The 13421-nt window shown below is 44.4% G+C and overlaps 3 protein-coding genes across 3 annotated transcripts; 2 read left to right on the top strand and 1 right to left on the bottom strand.

The window, feature by feature from the left end:
• The first annotated feature begins 79 nt into the window (after positions 1 to 79).
• Positions 80 to 4129, top strand: LOC127786250 (uncharacterized). Its single transcript, XM_052313586.1, has 2 exons — positions 80 to 1226; positions 2922 to 4129. Exons 1-2 carry the CDS (start codon positions 147 to 149, stop codon positions 2976 to 2978), a joined length of 1137 nt encoding a protein of 378 aa, XP_052169546.1. The 5' UTR covers positions 80 to 146; the 3' UTR covers positions 2979 to 4129.
• Positions 1175 to 7655, top strand: LOC127786249 (probable amidase At4g34880). The gene is made up of 6 exons (XM_052313585.1): positions 1175 to 1293; positions 4142 to 4789; positions 4918 to 5132; positions 5672 to 5914; positions 6631 to 6829; positions 6913 to 7655. Exons 2-6 carry the CDS (start codon positions 4244 to 4246, stop codon positions 7276 to 7278), a joined length of 1569 nt encoding a protein of 522 aa, XP_052169545.1. The 5' UTR covers positions 1175 to 1293; positions 4142 to 4243; the 3' UTR covers positions 7279 to 7655.
• Positions 7656 to 7687: 32 nt separating this feature from the next.
• On the bottom strand, positions 7688 to 10312 carry LOC127786252 (uncharacterized). Its single transcript, XM_052313588.1, has 5 exons — positions 10090 to 10312; positions 9914 to 9963; positions 8914 to 9040; positions 8645 to 8749; positions 7688 to 8548 (listed from the first exon to the last, which is right to left on the bottom strand). Exons 1-5 carry the CDS (start codon positions 10271 to 10273, stop codon positions 7929 to 7931), a joined length of 1086 nt encoding a protein of 361 aa, XP_052169548.1. The 5' UTR covers positions 10274 to 10312; the 3' UTR covers positions 7688 to 7928.
• Positions 10313 to 13421: the final 3109 nt, after the last annotated feature.

Raw genomic sequence — 13421 nt, forward strand, 5'->3', positions numbered from 1 at the left:
ACCTTAAATGCTTTTTTCAATGAAGAATAAATCAATATTAATAAGGTTGCCAAGGGAAGAGAACTGTGTGAAGCGCGGTGGTGCCAGTCACTGTGCAAAAAGCCTCTGTTTCAGCCCCAACCGCAAAAAAATAAAAAATAAAAAAAATGAGCGAGGAGGAGACGCTCCACCACCACCACCACCACCGCCGCCGCCGCCTCCCCTCCACCGCGCCGTCGCCGTCGCCGCTCGACGACGACGACCTCCTCCAGGAGATCCTCCTCCGCCTCCCGCCGGACGCCTCCACGCTCCCCACCGCCTCCGCCGTCTGCAAGCGCTGGCGCCGCCTCGCCTTCGAGCCGGGCTTCCGCCGCCGCTTCGTCGCCCGCCACGAGCCCCCCTTCCTCGGCTTCTTCTTCCCCTACGACTTCGATCCGGTCTTCTCCTTCAACGCCGGCTTCCGATCCACCACCGCCCAGCACCACCTCCCCGCCCACCGGTTCCTCCCCGAGAGGGAGATCGGGCTGCGGTGGGAGATCGTCAACTGCTGCAAGGGCCTTGCCCTCTTCAGGATCACATTCCGCGGGGGATGCAAATGCAAGGAATTCATGGTGGTTGATCCCATCTCCGGCGACCGCCGCCTCCTGCCCTTCCCGCTCGTCGACGGCAAGTTCCTCTCCGCCACGGTGGTTCCTGCCGCCGCCGATCGCCGCTCGTTCCGCGTGGTCGCCGTATTCGCCGAGAGGAACACCTTCACCAGCGTGTTCGCCTCCGTTTACTCGTCAGATGCCGGTGTTTGGAGTGATTATGTCTCGAGGTTGTCTCTCCCATGGGAGGTCTGGGTGTTGCGGCCGAGCGTTCTTGCTGGAAATGCGGTTCACTGGTTTCTTGATGGCTATAATGTGCTCATGTTTGATTTGGAGAGTCAGAAGCTGGGATTCAGTGAGCTACCGCTGGATGCGAAGGATGATGAGGATTTCCCTCACCGGTGCCGGTGTCAGATCATACCGACGGGTGATGGCCGGCTTGGCCTCGCGGTTATAGTTGGATCCACAATGCAATTGTGGGAGAGGGAGATTGGAGATGGCAGTGATGCCACATGGTTGCTGAGGAGAACCCTCCAGCTGAACTTTCTTCCCCTAGAAGCGGAGGGGCGTAAACTGATTGTGGGTGTTGCCGAGGAGAATAGCTCCATACTTCTTTGGACGCGTGTTGGCCTGTTCATGGTCCACCTCAAGTTTTTGCAGGTTAGGAAGGTCTACGGAGAAATCTCCGTCGACAACTACTACCCCTACTCAAGCTTCTGAACTGCAGGTCTTATATTGTCTTTCGAGTTACCATGTTATTTTCGGTACTAGGGTCTATTATTTTTATTTTTACATATGATTCATCCTTGAGGGCTGAGGCGCCAATATATTCAGTTTGCAAAACAGCTTTCAATGTTATATATTCACCAATGAAACTTTGCCATGATAATTGGACATTGTGGTTCTCTATCTTGCTCTGGTGAAATATTTAGTTTATCCATTCAATGAATACTAATTCACATAGTAATGAAAAGAAATGTTGGCATATTTGTTTTTACAAGAATATCGTACACTCCTACAATTACTTACGAACAAGTGTTTTGTTTTAACTGTGGCACTGTCCTGTACTCCTGTAACATTCAAACATGAGCGAAAGCACATTGAATTGCATAATTCATGATGAATGCAAGTGACAACTGCTAATTGCCTTAATTCAGAACATTTGAAGGCTTACAATTAACTTTTCCATGCTTAAATACCTTTGGTATTAGCTCTCCATTGACTTCATATGAACATTCTGTTTCAAAAAAAAAATGAACACTTCATATGGGCATAACAATATACGATATCTATCTTACTTGGATGAAATACATGCTACCTAACTACTTTTCATTGGAGACCGATTGGAAATAAGTAGCTATTTCTTTCTTTTAGACCAGATAAGGAACAATCTAGTGACTAATATCAAAGAAACATATTCATGTTCATGTAAGAATTGGCAGTTTCTGAGAAAACCTTAGGTCTTTTTTGTTATCATCCTTTTAGTTTTGACATAATGTGAATATATTTCTATTTTTTCAGTCAAAGACCATCCATTAGTAACCTTTTCTAGGTATCATTAATCGGCACAGATAATCAGCTTATGTTTCCGAGCAAACTCCATTTATGAAGTATTGACAGAATTTGTGCAAAAGATCCCCTGCTTCCGTAGTATTGTTTAATTTTGCGCTTTATTTGGTTGGTGCTTTACAGAAGAGTTGAAACCTTCCTTGTTTTAAACTTAGTAACTCCAATGTTTTATTATCTTGAAAGCAATTATGCCTATGTTGTGTACTGATCATTTTAATGATAAAGAGGAAATAGAAACAGATAAGAGCATGGAGTTCTTTCCTTCTTGTTTATCATGTCATTAATGATAATCTATAACTGAGAACTAGGAAATCGTATGAAATTTATATATCTGGCAGTTCTAAATCGCAATTTATCTTAAATTTCACTTAAGGAGTTTCCTAGATACCTTGAATAATATTCCTAGTTTTCAAAATGGTGTTGGGTGGTAAATCTATGCTGTTTATTTGCTTGATTCTTCATTACCTTGTAGTGGAATAGTAACGCTAGTTTTATAGCAACATCCTTTTGTTGCTAAGAGTGTTTATGTGCACATTTAATCACTAGTACAATTTTATTTAGTCTTTTTTATTTTCTTGTTATAGAATGGCAAGCAATTTAGTCGAAGCATGAATGATCTTCGTTGCAACTTATTTAAATGATTTATGTTGTTCTGAGGGATTTGGCCTGACGTTGGTTTAGCAGATGACTTTGTTTCAGTTCATGATATTGAAGGAGTGTATTGTAGTTTTGAACTTTTGGGTATATTTAACTGACCGGTTGTTTTGTTATCTTTTTCACTCACAGATGGTAGCTCATTTGTGGATATGGCAGATCTTTAGTCCTGCTCAATATATTAGATGATTAAACCTCTGATGAATTATTATCTACTCTTTCGCCAAGGATCTTGACAGGAATATTACCTGATAGCTGTTGTGAGTTCTGATGTTTAGGGCCTTTTTTAGTTGGTTACTAACTTTGTCACAACTAAATCTGTCAAAGTGCGGTAAGCCAATAAAGTATGGTGTATGAAATAGTTCGCTATAAAATGTGGCGAAGTTTGGATCAAAATCGAGCATACGACATGTGGATAAGTGGGTTAGTAAGTGAAAATTGCAACGGTTATAGTAAATAAACCCTTGTTTAATTTAGCAAGAGTTTTAACCTCTTGAAAAATTTTCTTCAGTCTTATCTCTTTCATCCAATTTGTACGGACTGATCAAATGGTTATTTTTACGTTTTGCAATCCTCTGCTGTGTGGTTCTTTTTTATTAGAATCCTATTTTTTTCTATTCGTACTATTCAAAGGTGCTCTTAGTTTTTTTTTGGCATACAAAATGAGAGGATGGATTAAGGTATGGTTAATGGACTACTAATTATTATAAACTTAGAGCAAGTTTAGTAGTATAGCCAACTACTAGCTTCAAATCATCTATAGTCAATTTAATAGTCAATTCATACTACACTATTAATATATGGTTCTACAAATCATACACATATTGTGTCTTGGAGTTCGTGCTACGGCTGGTTATAAATCTGTAGCTCGCTATTCTTTTCTCTTCTTTTATTTCCTCGACGTGTGTTATAGCTCTTCTTTTATCTTTTCGATGTGTGTTTATAGTTGGATTACAGTATGCTAGTGTAGCTGCTCTTAAAAAAATATAATTATATGATTTATTAAAGAATCGAGTATTTTAATTAAGATGATGTAAGAGTATATTAATTAAAGACTTAACATGAAAGCTTGCATGTTACCCTGCTGAGCTACCTTCTCCACCTAGGTTTCGTGTGTCGCAACCCGCAAGCTGAGCCAGCCATATTTTACTTGCTGTCGCGTGTTGTGTTGTTGACACGATTTAGATTATCTTTTTAAAAAATTGGCTGAGGGAACCTCGGATCCATCAAAAATTATTTACTACGGCACTATTTAAATTTTTTTTAGGAAAAACGTCACTTCGAATGTTACCACAGTATTTATTTGGAACTCTATTTCTCCATCAGACTTACTTTCGATGCTCACATGTCAGTGGCTCAACGGCAGGCAAGCTGCTGCTTCCACTTCACTTCGAAAAAAAAACTTAAGTTGTGCCAAGACGCCACCTTTACTCACGCAACAAAGCTCAGATGCAATGCTGCCCTCCGCCGCGCCCGCGCGCTGCCTCCTCCTCCTCCTCCTCGCCGTCGCCGTCGCCGGCGCCGCGTTCGATCTCGAGGAGGCCACAGTCGACTCCATCCGCCGCGCCTTCGCCGACGGGGAGCTCACCTCGCGCGGCCTCGTCGAGCTCTACCTGCGCCGCGCCGCGGCGCTCGACCCGTCCCTCCACGCCGTCGTCGAGCTCGACCCGGACGGCGCGCTCGCCGCGGCCGACCGCGCCGACGACGCCCGCCGCCTCTTCGCGTCCGCGGGAGGAGGCGCGCTCCCGCCGCCGCCGCTGAACGGCATCCCCGTCCTCGTGAAGGACAACATCGCCGCGGCCGGCGGCGGCGGCGCGCTGAACGCGACGTGCGGCTCGCTCGCCCTGGTCGGGTCGCGCCCCGCGGGCGACGCCGGGGTGGTCGAGCGGCTCCGGCGCGCCGGCGCGGTGGTTCTTGGCACGGCCAGCCTCAGCGAGTGGTGCAACTTCCGCGCCCCCGGCATCCCCGCCGGCTGGAGCCCCCGCGCCGGCCAGGGCAAGGTCGCTTCCTCCCATGGTTTCTTGCCGCAGCAAGCAATTAGCAATGGCGAATTGGAGCTCACACTGAACAATTTGACTGAATCTGAAATTCTGAATGCAATGTGTTGCAATTGGGGTTGCTGCTGCAGAATCCCTATGTGCCATCGGCGACGCCGTGCGCGTCGAGCAGTGGCTCGGCGATTGCAGCGGCGGCGAACATGGTGGCGGTGACGATTGGGACGGAGACGGACGGGTCAATCATGTGCCCGTCCAGCTACAATTCGGTCGTCGGGATTAAGCCGACGGTGGGGCTAACCAGCCGCGCCGGCGTCATCATCATTTCGCCTAGGATGGACACCGTTGGGTGAGCTCTTGATAGTTGATACTGACTGAATATTCTGTTCTGTTCAGTTCTAACTTCTGAAGCATTGCTGAAAAAAGGGTGATGTTACTGTCTGTATCTAACCCAATATTGTCACATATTGCAGTGTCTTGTATTGCTGTTGAATTCATATTTTAGTTTGTTTCTTTTTTCCATCAGATTAATGTTGGCGTGTCAATTTGCAGATGGTACGCCTCACTGTTCAAGTAAAAGATGACCTTTGTTTTGTTAAATAGACAACACTTTTGTGCTTAAATACTCAGATAGCTACTAAACACAGTAGTATTTTTTTTCTGGCAAAGATAAAGCTCAGAAGATTTTGGGAAGAGAAAAGTTTCATGCAACTAAATAGAGTGTATTACAGTGGCACCTTCTTAACTGAGCAAACTCACAGAAATATATGACTTCTTGCTCATTATTCTAATCCTCATTTATATTTTCTCTAGTCATTTCTATGATCTTCCTTTCACTCGTACGGATTTAATATTGCACAGTTTATTGATGTAATCTAGTCAATATAGGCCAATTTGTAGGACAGTTTCAGATGCTGTGCATGTTTTGGAAGCAATTGTTGGATATGACCCGCGAGACGCAGAGGCAACTCGTATGGCGTTGCAATATATCCCAGAAGATGGTTATAGGCAATTCTTGAATATAGATGGGTTAAGAGGCAAGAGGTTGGGAATCCTTAGGAAAGATTTCTTTCGGTTTCCCTCGGGCTCTGTCCAACAAAAGGTCTTCGATGAGCATTTCAACACTATAAGGTAGTTTACCAACATATCTTTCATTAGTATCCTTTATCAGTACATAGTGTTCATTGTTATTTTCGACCTCAGGAACTACTGTCCTTTATTCTAGCTAGCTGGTAGGTTTGATTCCTCCTTAGGTTGGAAATTTGTGTTCTTCTCTTCTTGTTGAGAATATATGTTGTGCTCCTAGGTATTAGCATTATCTTGAACAAATGTTAATAAAAGGTGAAAATGTGTATTTTCTATGTACTGAAGTGAATATTTTTTAAATAAACTATCAGATCTTGGGTAAAGTAAAAGGCATATGCACAGAATCCACATAACGTTCCAACTCTTAGTGCATATGGTTTCCAGATGGCAGGATTGTCAAAAAGGCTAACTAAAAAGCCATCCCTCATATAGTCAAATTTAACTATTTATGTCTGTACTTTCTATACTACCCTTTCCTGGGACATATACATTAATTTTCAGTAATTATGTATCAGGATCTTGATATACTGTTGATAATACCATCTTAAAGCGTTTTTTCTTTTAGATGACAATGACAACGTCAACAGTACAATCTTATGCATATTCTAGTCTCAAAATGAATGAGATCAAGGTATTATTGACAGAACGAATCATTTACCATAGTAGATACCTGTCCTGTTCTCTGCGACTTTGTTGTTCTTTTCCTGAATATATTAGTTTCTTTCCTTTCTCCTGATTCCTGGATGCTATGAAACTGAAAGTAAGATGGGTGCCATATTGGTGGACAATCTCGAGATACCAAACATGAACATCATCAACGATGCAGTACAAAGCGGTGAACGTGCTCTTATGCTAGCCGAATTCAAGTTGTCCCTCAACTCATACTTGTCTGAACTGGCCAGTTCACCTGTAAGATCATTATCGGACATAATTGATTTCAACAACAAGCATCCGGTAGAGGTAAAGATCGCATCAATTCACGCGTATCTCATTTGCTTGCTAATTTTGTCGAAACACGAATGGTAATCTGTTGCAATATTCAGGAAAGGATGGCTGAATTTGGTCAGAGTTACCTTCTGCAATCTGAAGCAACAGATGGCATTGGTCCAACTGAGAAGAAGGCCATTGCGAAACTGAACGAACTTTGCGAAAGTGGCCTGGAGAAAATAATGCGAGTTAATCAACTGGATGCAATTGTTTCACCAGGTGCATCTGCTCATAGCCTGCTTGCAATCGGCGGCTATCCTGCAATCACAGTTCCAGCTGGGTATGCATCGAATGGTGTTCCTTTTGCCATCTGCTTTGGAGGTTTGAAAGGATCGGAGCCAAGGCTTATTGAGATAGCCTATTCGTTTGAACAGGCGACAAAAGTGAGGAGACCTCCAACTTTGCAGCATTCTATCATTTGATTGTAACTTCAAAATTTTGATTGTTTGACTCGCTGTGTATCATTTTCAAGTTTGAACAGAAATTATGGTTGAAAAACATATATATACACGCCCAAGGCCAAAACAGACAATTTGAGATGCAGTAATCTGATCCTTTATTATTATTTCAAATCCATCTGGTCGTTTATATTTGAAAATCAGGCAGTTTCATTTTGTTTCTAGACAAATAGTGAGAGTAAAAGAATTGAAAAATGTCTGTATGTCCAGAATTCCAGAAGACATATTTTGGCACTCTAATATTTCTTTTACTCTGATATAAGAGAGAATATCACTTCCAACATGACATTGCATCAAAAGATGGAACTCTAATATTTTGGCAAGCACATGAACAAATTCTACTCACATATACGTGCAACCACTCTCATAAATCTACCTCTGAACATTCGTATTATATTATTCTGGTTGTAAGACAAGATACAACTATCCAGGTCTGGTAACTGATATTTATTCGTATTATATTATTCTGGTTGTAAGACAAGATACAACCATCCAGGTCTGGTAACTAATATTTATTCTTTGCTCTACATCTTAGATTTCTGCTAGATTTTCTCTTATTTGATTCTACAATGAGCTGCAGTTGCAGCCATTTGAGCTGTTCGCAGCATCACTAATTAGGCTGAGAACTCAAACAGCATAGTGTGCTTATACTTCTCACCAGGCTGCACCACCACGGAGGGGAAATTGGGTTGGTTGATGGCATTAGGAAACCCCTGGGTTTCCAAGCATACTCCGGAATGCTTCCCATAAACGGCACCACCTTTGCCAGTTATGCCATCCACATAGTTAGCAGTGTAGAACTGCATTCCAGGTGCATCAGTCCAGAGGTCCAGGGTCCGTGAGTTCGATGAATCTTTCAGCTTGGCAGCATGCTTCAGGCCATTCTTCTCTTCGCCAGAGTCCAGCACATAGTTATGGTCATATCCTCCAGGCACATCGTTGATGCGGGCTCCAATCTTGTGCTCTGTTGTGAAGTCGAAAGGTGTGCCCTTGACAGGCATTATCTCACCGGTGGGAATTGTGTTTTCGTCAACTGGAGTTATGTGTTTTCCCCAGATCTGGATTGAATGATCCAAGGTGTCACCGGAGTTGTGCCCTGCCAGGTTCCAGTAGGTGTGCTGCGCCAAGTTGATGGGCGTCGCTTTGTTCTCTGCTACTGCTTCCATGTCAAGTCTTAAGGTGGTAGAATCAGGAAGAGAGTATGTTGCTCGAACAGTCACATCGCCAGGGTAGCCTGAGGATTGAATAGTTAAGTGATTGAATTGGCTGAATAATTTAAGCATAAGAATTCTTCAATTAAAACAATGATGATGCTAGTTAGTGATTGTACCCTCTTCCCCATCCTTGCTGTGATATTGGAAGGTGATTGATGGGCATTCACCACTTTTGCGCTCTACTACATCCCACACTACTTTGTCAAACCCCTTCAACCCACCTGCAGTTTGCAATTGAGCGATTGAAGAAACATAATATTCTTTGTAAGTCAAATAAGATAGCAATTATAATGCCATGAAGTAACCACTGGCTAATGTCTGAGCTCTAGCAAAACCAACTATATATCCTGTCCAAATCATCTATGTAAAATTCATGAAACCTTACCATGAAGACTGTTGGGTCCATTATTGATAGCTAGTGAATACTCAACTCCATTCAGAGTAAACTTTCCCTCCTTGATCCTATTTGCAACACGGCCAACAATGCATCCAAAATAAGGTGATATGCCTTTCTGCCAAACAGAAAATATGATGACTTTAGGCAATCAATTTGAAGCAAACTACATGCAGATTTATAGAGCTGGAGATGCACTCCAGATTTTTGTAAACGAATTATACATCTCTGGCCCGTTGATATCTGAATGTCATCTGTCAGAATTTAAAAGCATGATACACTAGAATTCTGCCTTCATAAATTGCATAGCTGTATCTGATCAGAATATATACAATATAATTATCTGGCTACCTGTTTAACCTCAGTAGTAGTTGGGATCTCTATTTGGGAGTGTCAAAAGAAATCTAAAATTAAGTGCTAATTTGCTGCAAAATAACCAGAGGGTTCATTGATAGGATGCAACAACTTGTTTATTGGCAGAAACAGACTCAGATATTGGTCCTAAGAAGTTGTCCAAACAAAAGGCCTAAAATGACTTGATATTATTTCAAGGAAGGAATTTAGTTCGCCGTCATGATGAGGGCAAATGTGATGAATTCAGGCAAGAACGTCCATCCCTATCGCCTAAAGGGACCAATCCTTTTCCCAAAAATGTTTGCTACATATAGGCTGTGGAAGCAGCACCTGACAAGGTCAACATCCACTGTATGATACTAGTAATTTCTGCTAATTAAGCTACTCGTAAGCACCACTCCTAAATAAGCATATATAAATTGTTCCAATCTAATAAAGAAACACGGGCAACATTACTGCCGCAATGTAGCACCCAATTCAGTCCCAACTCCCCAGCAAAAATCAAACCTGACCACCCTTCCCAGTTCCCACATACTCCTACTAGTGAGTAGTGACATACTAGGTGAGAACAATCAACCTTGACTGACTGAATCGAAGGAATTATGGGGGCGAATGAACGATTAGGGATCTGACTCACCATGTAAGGCTCCAGAGTGTCGAATCCAAGAACCACATCCGCGAGATTCCCTGTTGACATCAAATTTGGCAAGAAACGAGTGATATAAGCAAACCAACCAAAAACCCAACGAAAAAATTAATCTGAAGGAAGGGGGAGAAGGGAAGGGGATGGAGGGAACAGAATTAAGAAGGGACCATGGGCGTCGGGGACGATGAGGGAGGTGATGGTGGCGCCCCAGGCGGCGATCTTGGCGGTGATGCGGCCATTGGAGAGCTCCAAGATCTCCTCGGCCGCCATTGCTGCGAGTCTGACCTGACGAGACTCGGAGAAGTCGCTTTCGGTTTTATCACGTGAAGATGAAGCAATCAAGCAACGCATCGGCAGCGCACACACTTCCAAAAACAATGCGGTAAGGTTGTTATCTCATCCCATGAATTTTTTTTTTGTTTGTTAATATTTTGCGAGGTCACCAAGTCACCGAGTTATCCACGCGCGGCAGGACTACTTTAGAGCATGTACAATAAACAGCTACAATGAGAGAGAAACGCAGCGAGCTACAGATCTAAAGCAAGCTGTAGCACGAACTCCAAGACACACTGTGTGTATAACATATGGGACCATATATTAATAGTATAGTAAATAACTATTGTATAAATTGTCTATTAAATTGGCTATAGATAAATTGGAGGTGATAGCTGGCTATACTGTTAGACTTGCTCTTAGATCAGGTGGAACAGTTGGCCAGTTAATCTATCGTTATCCCATCACTGATCCCTCCTTCCCCTCTCACTGACAGCAGACACCATGAGCCAGTGTCCTGAAGGAAATATTTCTTTACCAAGTTCAGTAAACCATTTTTCTATCCCATAAAAATCATTTAAATTTCAAAAATTCATATTTCTCAAACAGTAACTCTGCTCAACTCCATTCCACTTTATATGTTCTTTAAAAGGAAAACTGTAGGATCGAATCACAAGAACTAAGCCAACCAGAGGGGGGTGAATGGTTGGTATACCCAAAAACCGAAAACTTTTAGCGGAAATAAAAGTTACCCTTGAAATCGACGGATCGCGGTCTGACCGAAGTTGTCCTGCCGGTCTGACCGCCTGGTTGCCGTCGGTCTGACCGAGATTAGATCTCCGGTCTGACCGCCGAGATCAGCTGCCGCTCGCTGTCACCGCCACCGGTCTGACCGCCGTGCTTCCATCGGTCTGACCGCAGCTTGCCGCCGGTCTGACCGCTGGTAGATCGCCGGTTAGACCGCCGAAACCCAGTAAACACAAGTCGAAGAACTCTTAAAGTGGATGACGACTTTATTGATTTTCTCTGTGTTTACAAAGTGTACCAACAGCACTCCTTACAAAAATTTCGACTAAACTCGAAACCCTAACTCAAAACTCAACTCTATTGCTCTAAAAAGCGATACCGGGAAGCCTCACGCTCCCCCTCTATTTATACATGAGGTAGGCAGCCTAAAGCCACGAACCAAACTCATACTAGGAGTCCTAAACACCTTAGGAAACCCTCTAGTACAAGAAGGAAACTTTACGTAACCAATCGTACCAAATCTGGACTCCTTCCAAATTCAACTCCGCACCCCATACGCACACAATAACTCCATCGTATGCCATATGGAATCTCCATCAACCACGTGCATCAACTCTAGCCTAAGTATCCCGCATGATCTCTGACCACAACGGACGTCGTCTTATCCCCAAGCCGACTCCCGGTCCATCACCGCAAATACTCTCCCGAGACATTGAGTCACCTACACATGGAACAAATAAAGAAACCATATTCCGAGACTAAGCTATCTCCAACTTAACTCATTAGCAGCAAACAATAGTATTACATACGTATAGTATCCATCTAGAAGTCATAATCATGAAATAAACTCAGATATCCAAACAAACAACCCGAAACCGAAACCGACATAGTGTCGGCCGGTCAGACCGCGGGCTGCGCCGGTCTAACCGCGCAATACACGCCGGTCTGACCGGCTACCAGAGCCCGGTCTGACCGGTCACATAAAATGACGATCCTGCGATTCACCTGTAAATCCAATCATCTCCAAAACCACTTCGTGAATAAATTCCAAATAACAAAACCAATAATCTCCAATGCCCAATTGTTTATCACAGAATAATAATCAAAAACACCTTTGATTTTACAAAAACTACGAATTACACCTCCCCCGAACTATCGCAGTCGACCAAATTACCCCCTGAACCCAAAAATCAGAAATTGTTCACCTTAAACTTTTAATATCGGACGAATTACCTCCCCGACCCAATCTAGAGCGGTTTTATCCTGGCGTACGCGTGACAATCCAGTCAGCATTTTCTTATAAAAAAAAGGTGGGATCCGCCTCTCACTCTCTCATCTCTCTCTTTCTCCTCTTCCCCTCTTCCTCTCTCTTTGTGGCAACGTTGGGAGCGGTGAGACAGTGGCCGGCGGCGGGCGTGACGGCGACTACGGCGAGGGCACGCTACGAGCGGCTCTTTCTCTCTCACTCTATGTGTGTGTGTGTGTGGAGCCGTTGGAGAGCGGGCCCCGAGGCCAGTGGTAGGCGCAGCGGGGTGGTGAGGGTGCGTGGCGTGGCCACGATGGAGCTTGCGGGAAGGAATTGACGAGCCCGCCGCTGTCTTGAGCTCCCTCGGCGACCCTTTTTCTTCTTTCTTCTCTGCGGCTGGAGGTGGAGGTCCTCCCGTGCCTCTCCCGTGCCAGCGCTCGAGCGACCTTCGCCTCCCACGCCGGGGGAGGCCAAGGAGGCAGCGCACCCTGGCGGTGGTCGATGACGAGCTCGACTTGGCGGGGAAGGTTATCTCACGAGGAGATGCAGGGGCGGCCCTTTTCCTCCTCCTCGTCTGCTGTTGCTGCTGGACAGGCGCCCCCTGCAAGATCGCCCCACCCCTCCCCAGCGTTGCTCCCTGTCTCCCCTCCCCTCGTCGCCACCCCCACTCCACTGACACCGCCTGCAGCGCCGTCCCCCTCTTCTACTTCGGGGTCCCCCAGGACGAGGTAGGGCATGAGCGCAAAGGTGGAGGGCGGGTGGGTAGGAGATGCCAGTCCGCGGTCCGCCGCCAATCCCCGTCGTCCCCGCTCTGGATAAGAGAGAGAGGAAGAGGGGAAGATGAGAAAGAGAGAGATGAGAGAGTATGACAGGTGGACCCCACTATTGTTTTATAAGAAAATGCTGACTGGATTGGAGCATGTACGCCACGAAGGACAAAACCACTTTGGATTGGGCCAAGGGGGGTAAATCGTCCGGTATTAAAAGTTCAGGGTGAGCACTGTCTGGTTTTTGGGTTTAGAGGGTGAAAGGGTCAATTAGGCCTTGGGGAGGTGCATAGGCTAATTTAAAAAACTTAAGTAAATGCGGAAGCAGGGTTTTTCGAAAATTCCGGAAATGCTTTTCAAAAATTCAAAAAATTACATAGTATGTGCAAGTGAAAGTAAATTCTAGATCTAGTTGCCCACAACAATGAAATACTAGCACAAACAACAACTAGACTTATAGCGGCAC

This window comes from Oryza glaberrima, chromosome 10 (genome assembly GCF_000147395.1).
Source record: "Oryza glaberrima chromosome 10, OglaRS2, whole genome shotgun sequence".
Lineage (NCBI taxonomy): Eukaryota > Viridiplantae > Streptophyta > Magnoliopsida > Poales > Poaceae > Oryza > Oryza glaberrima.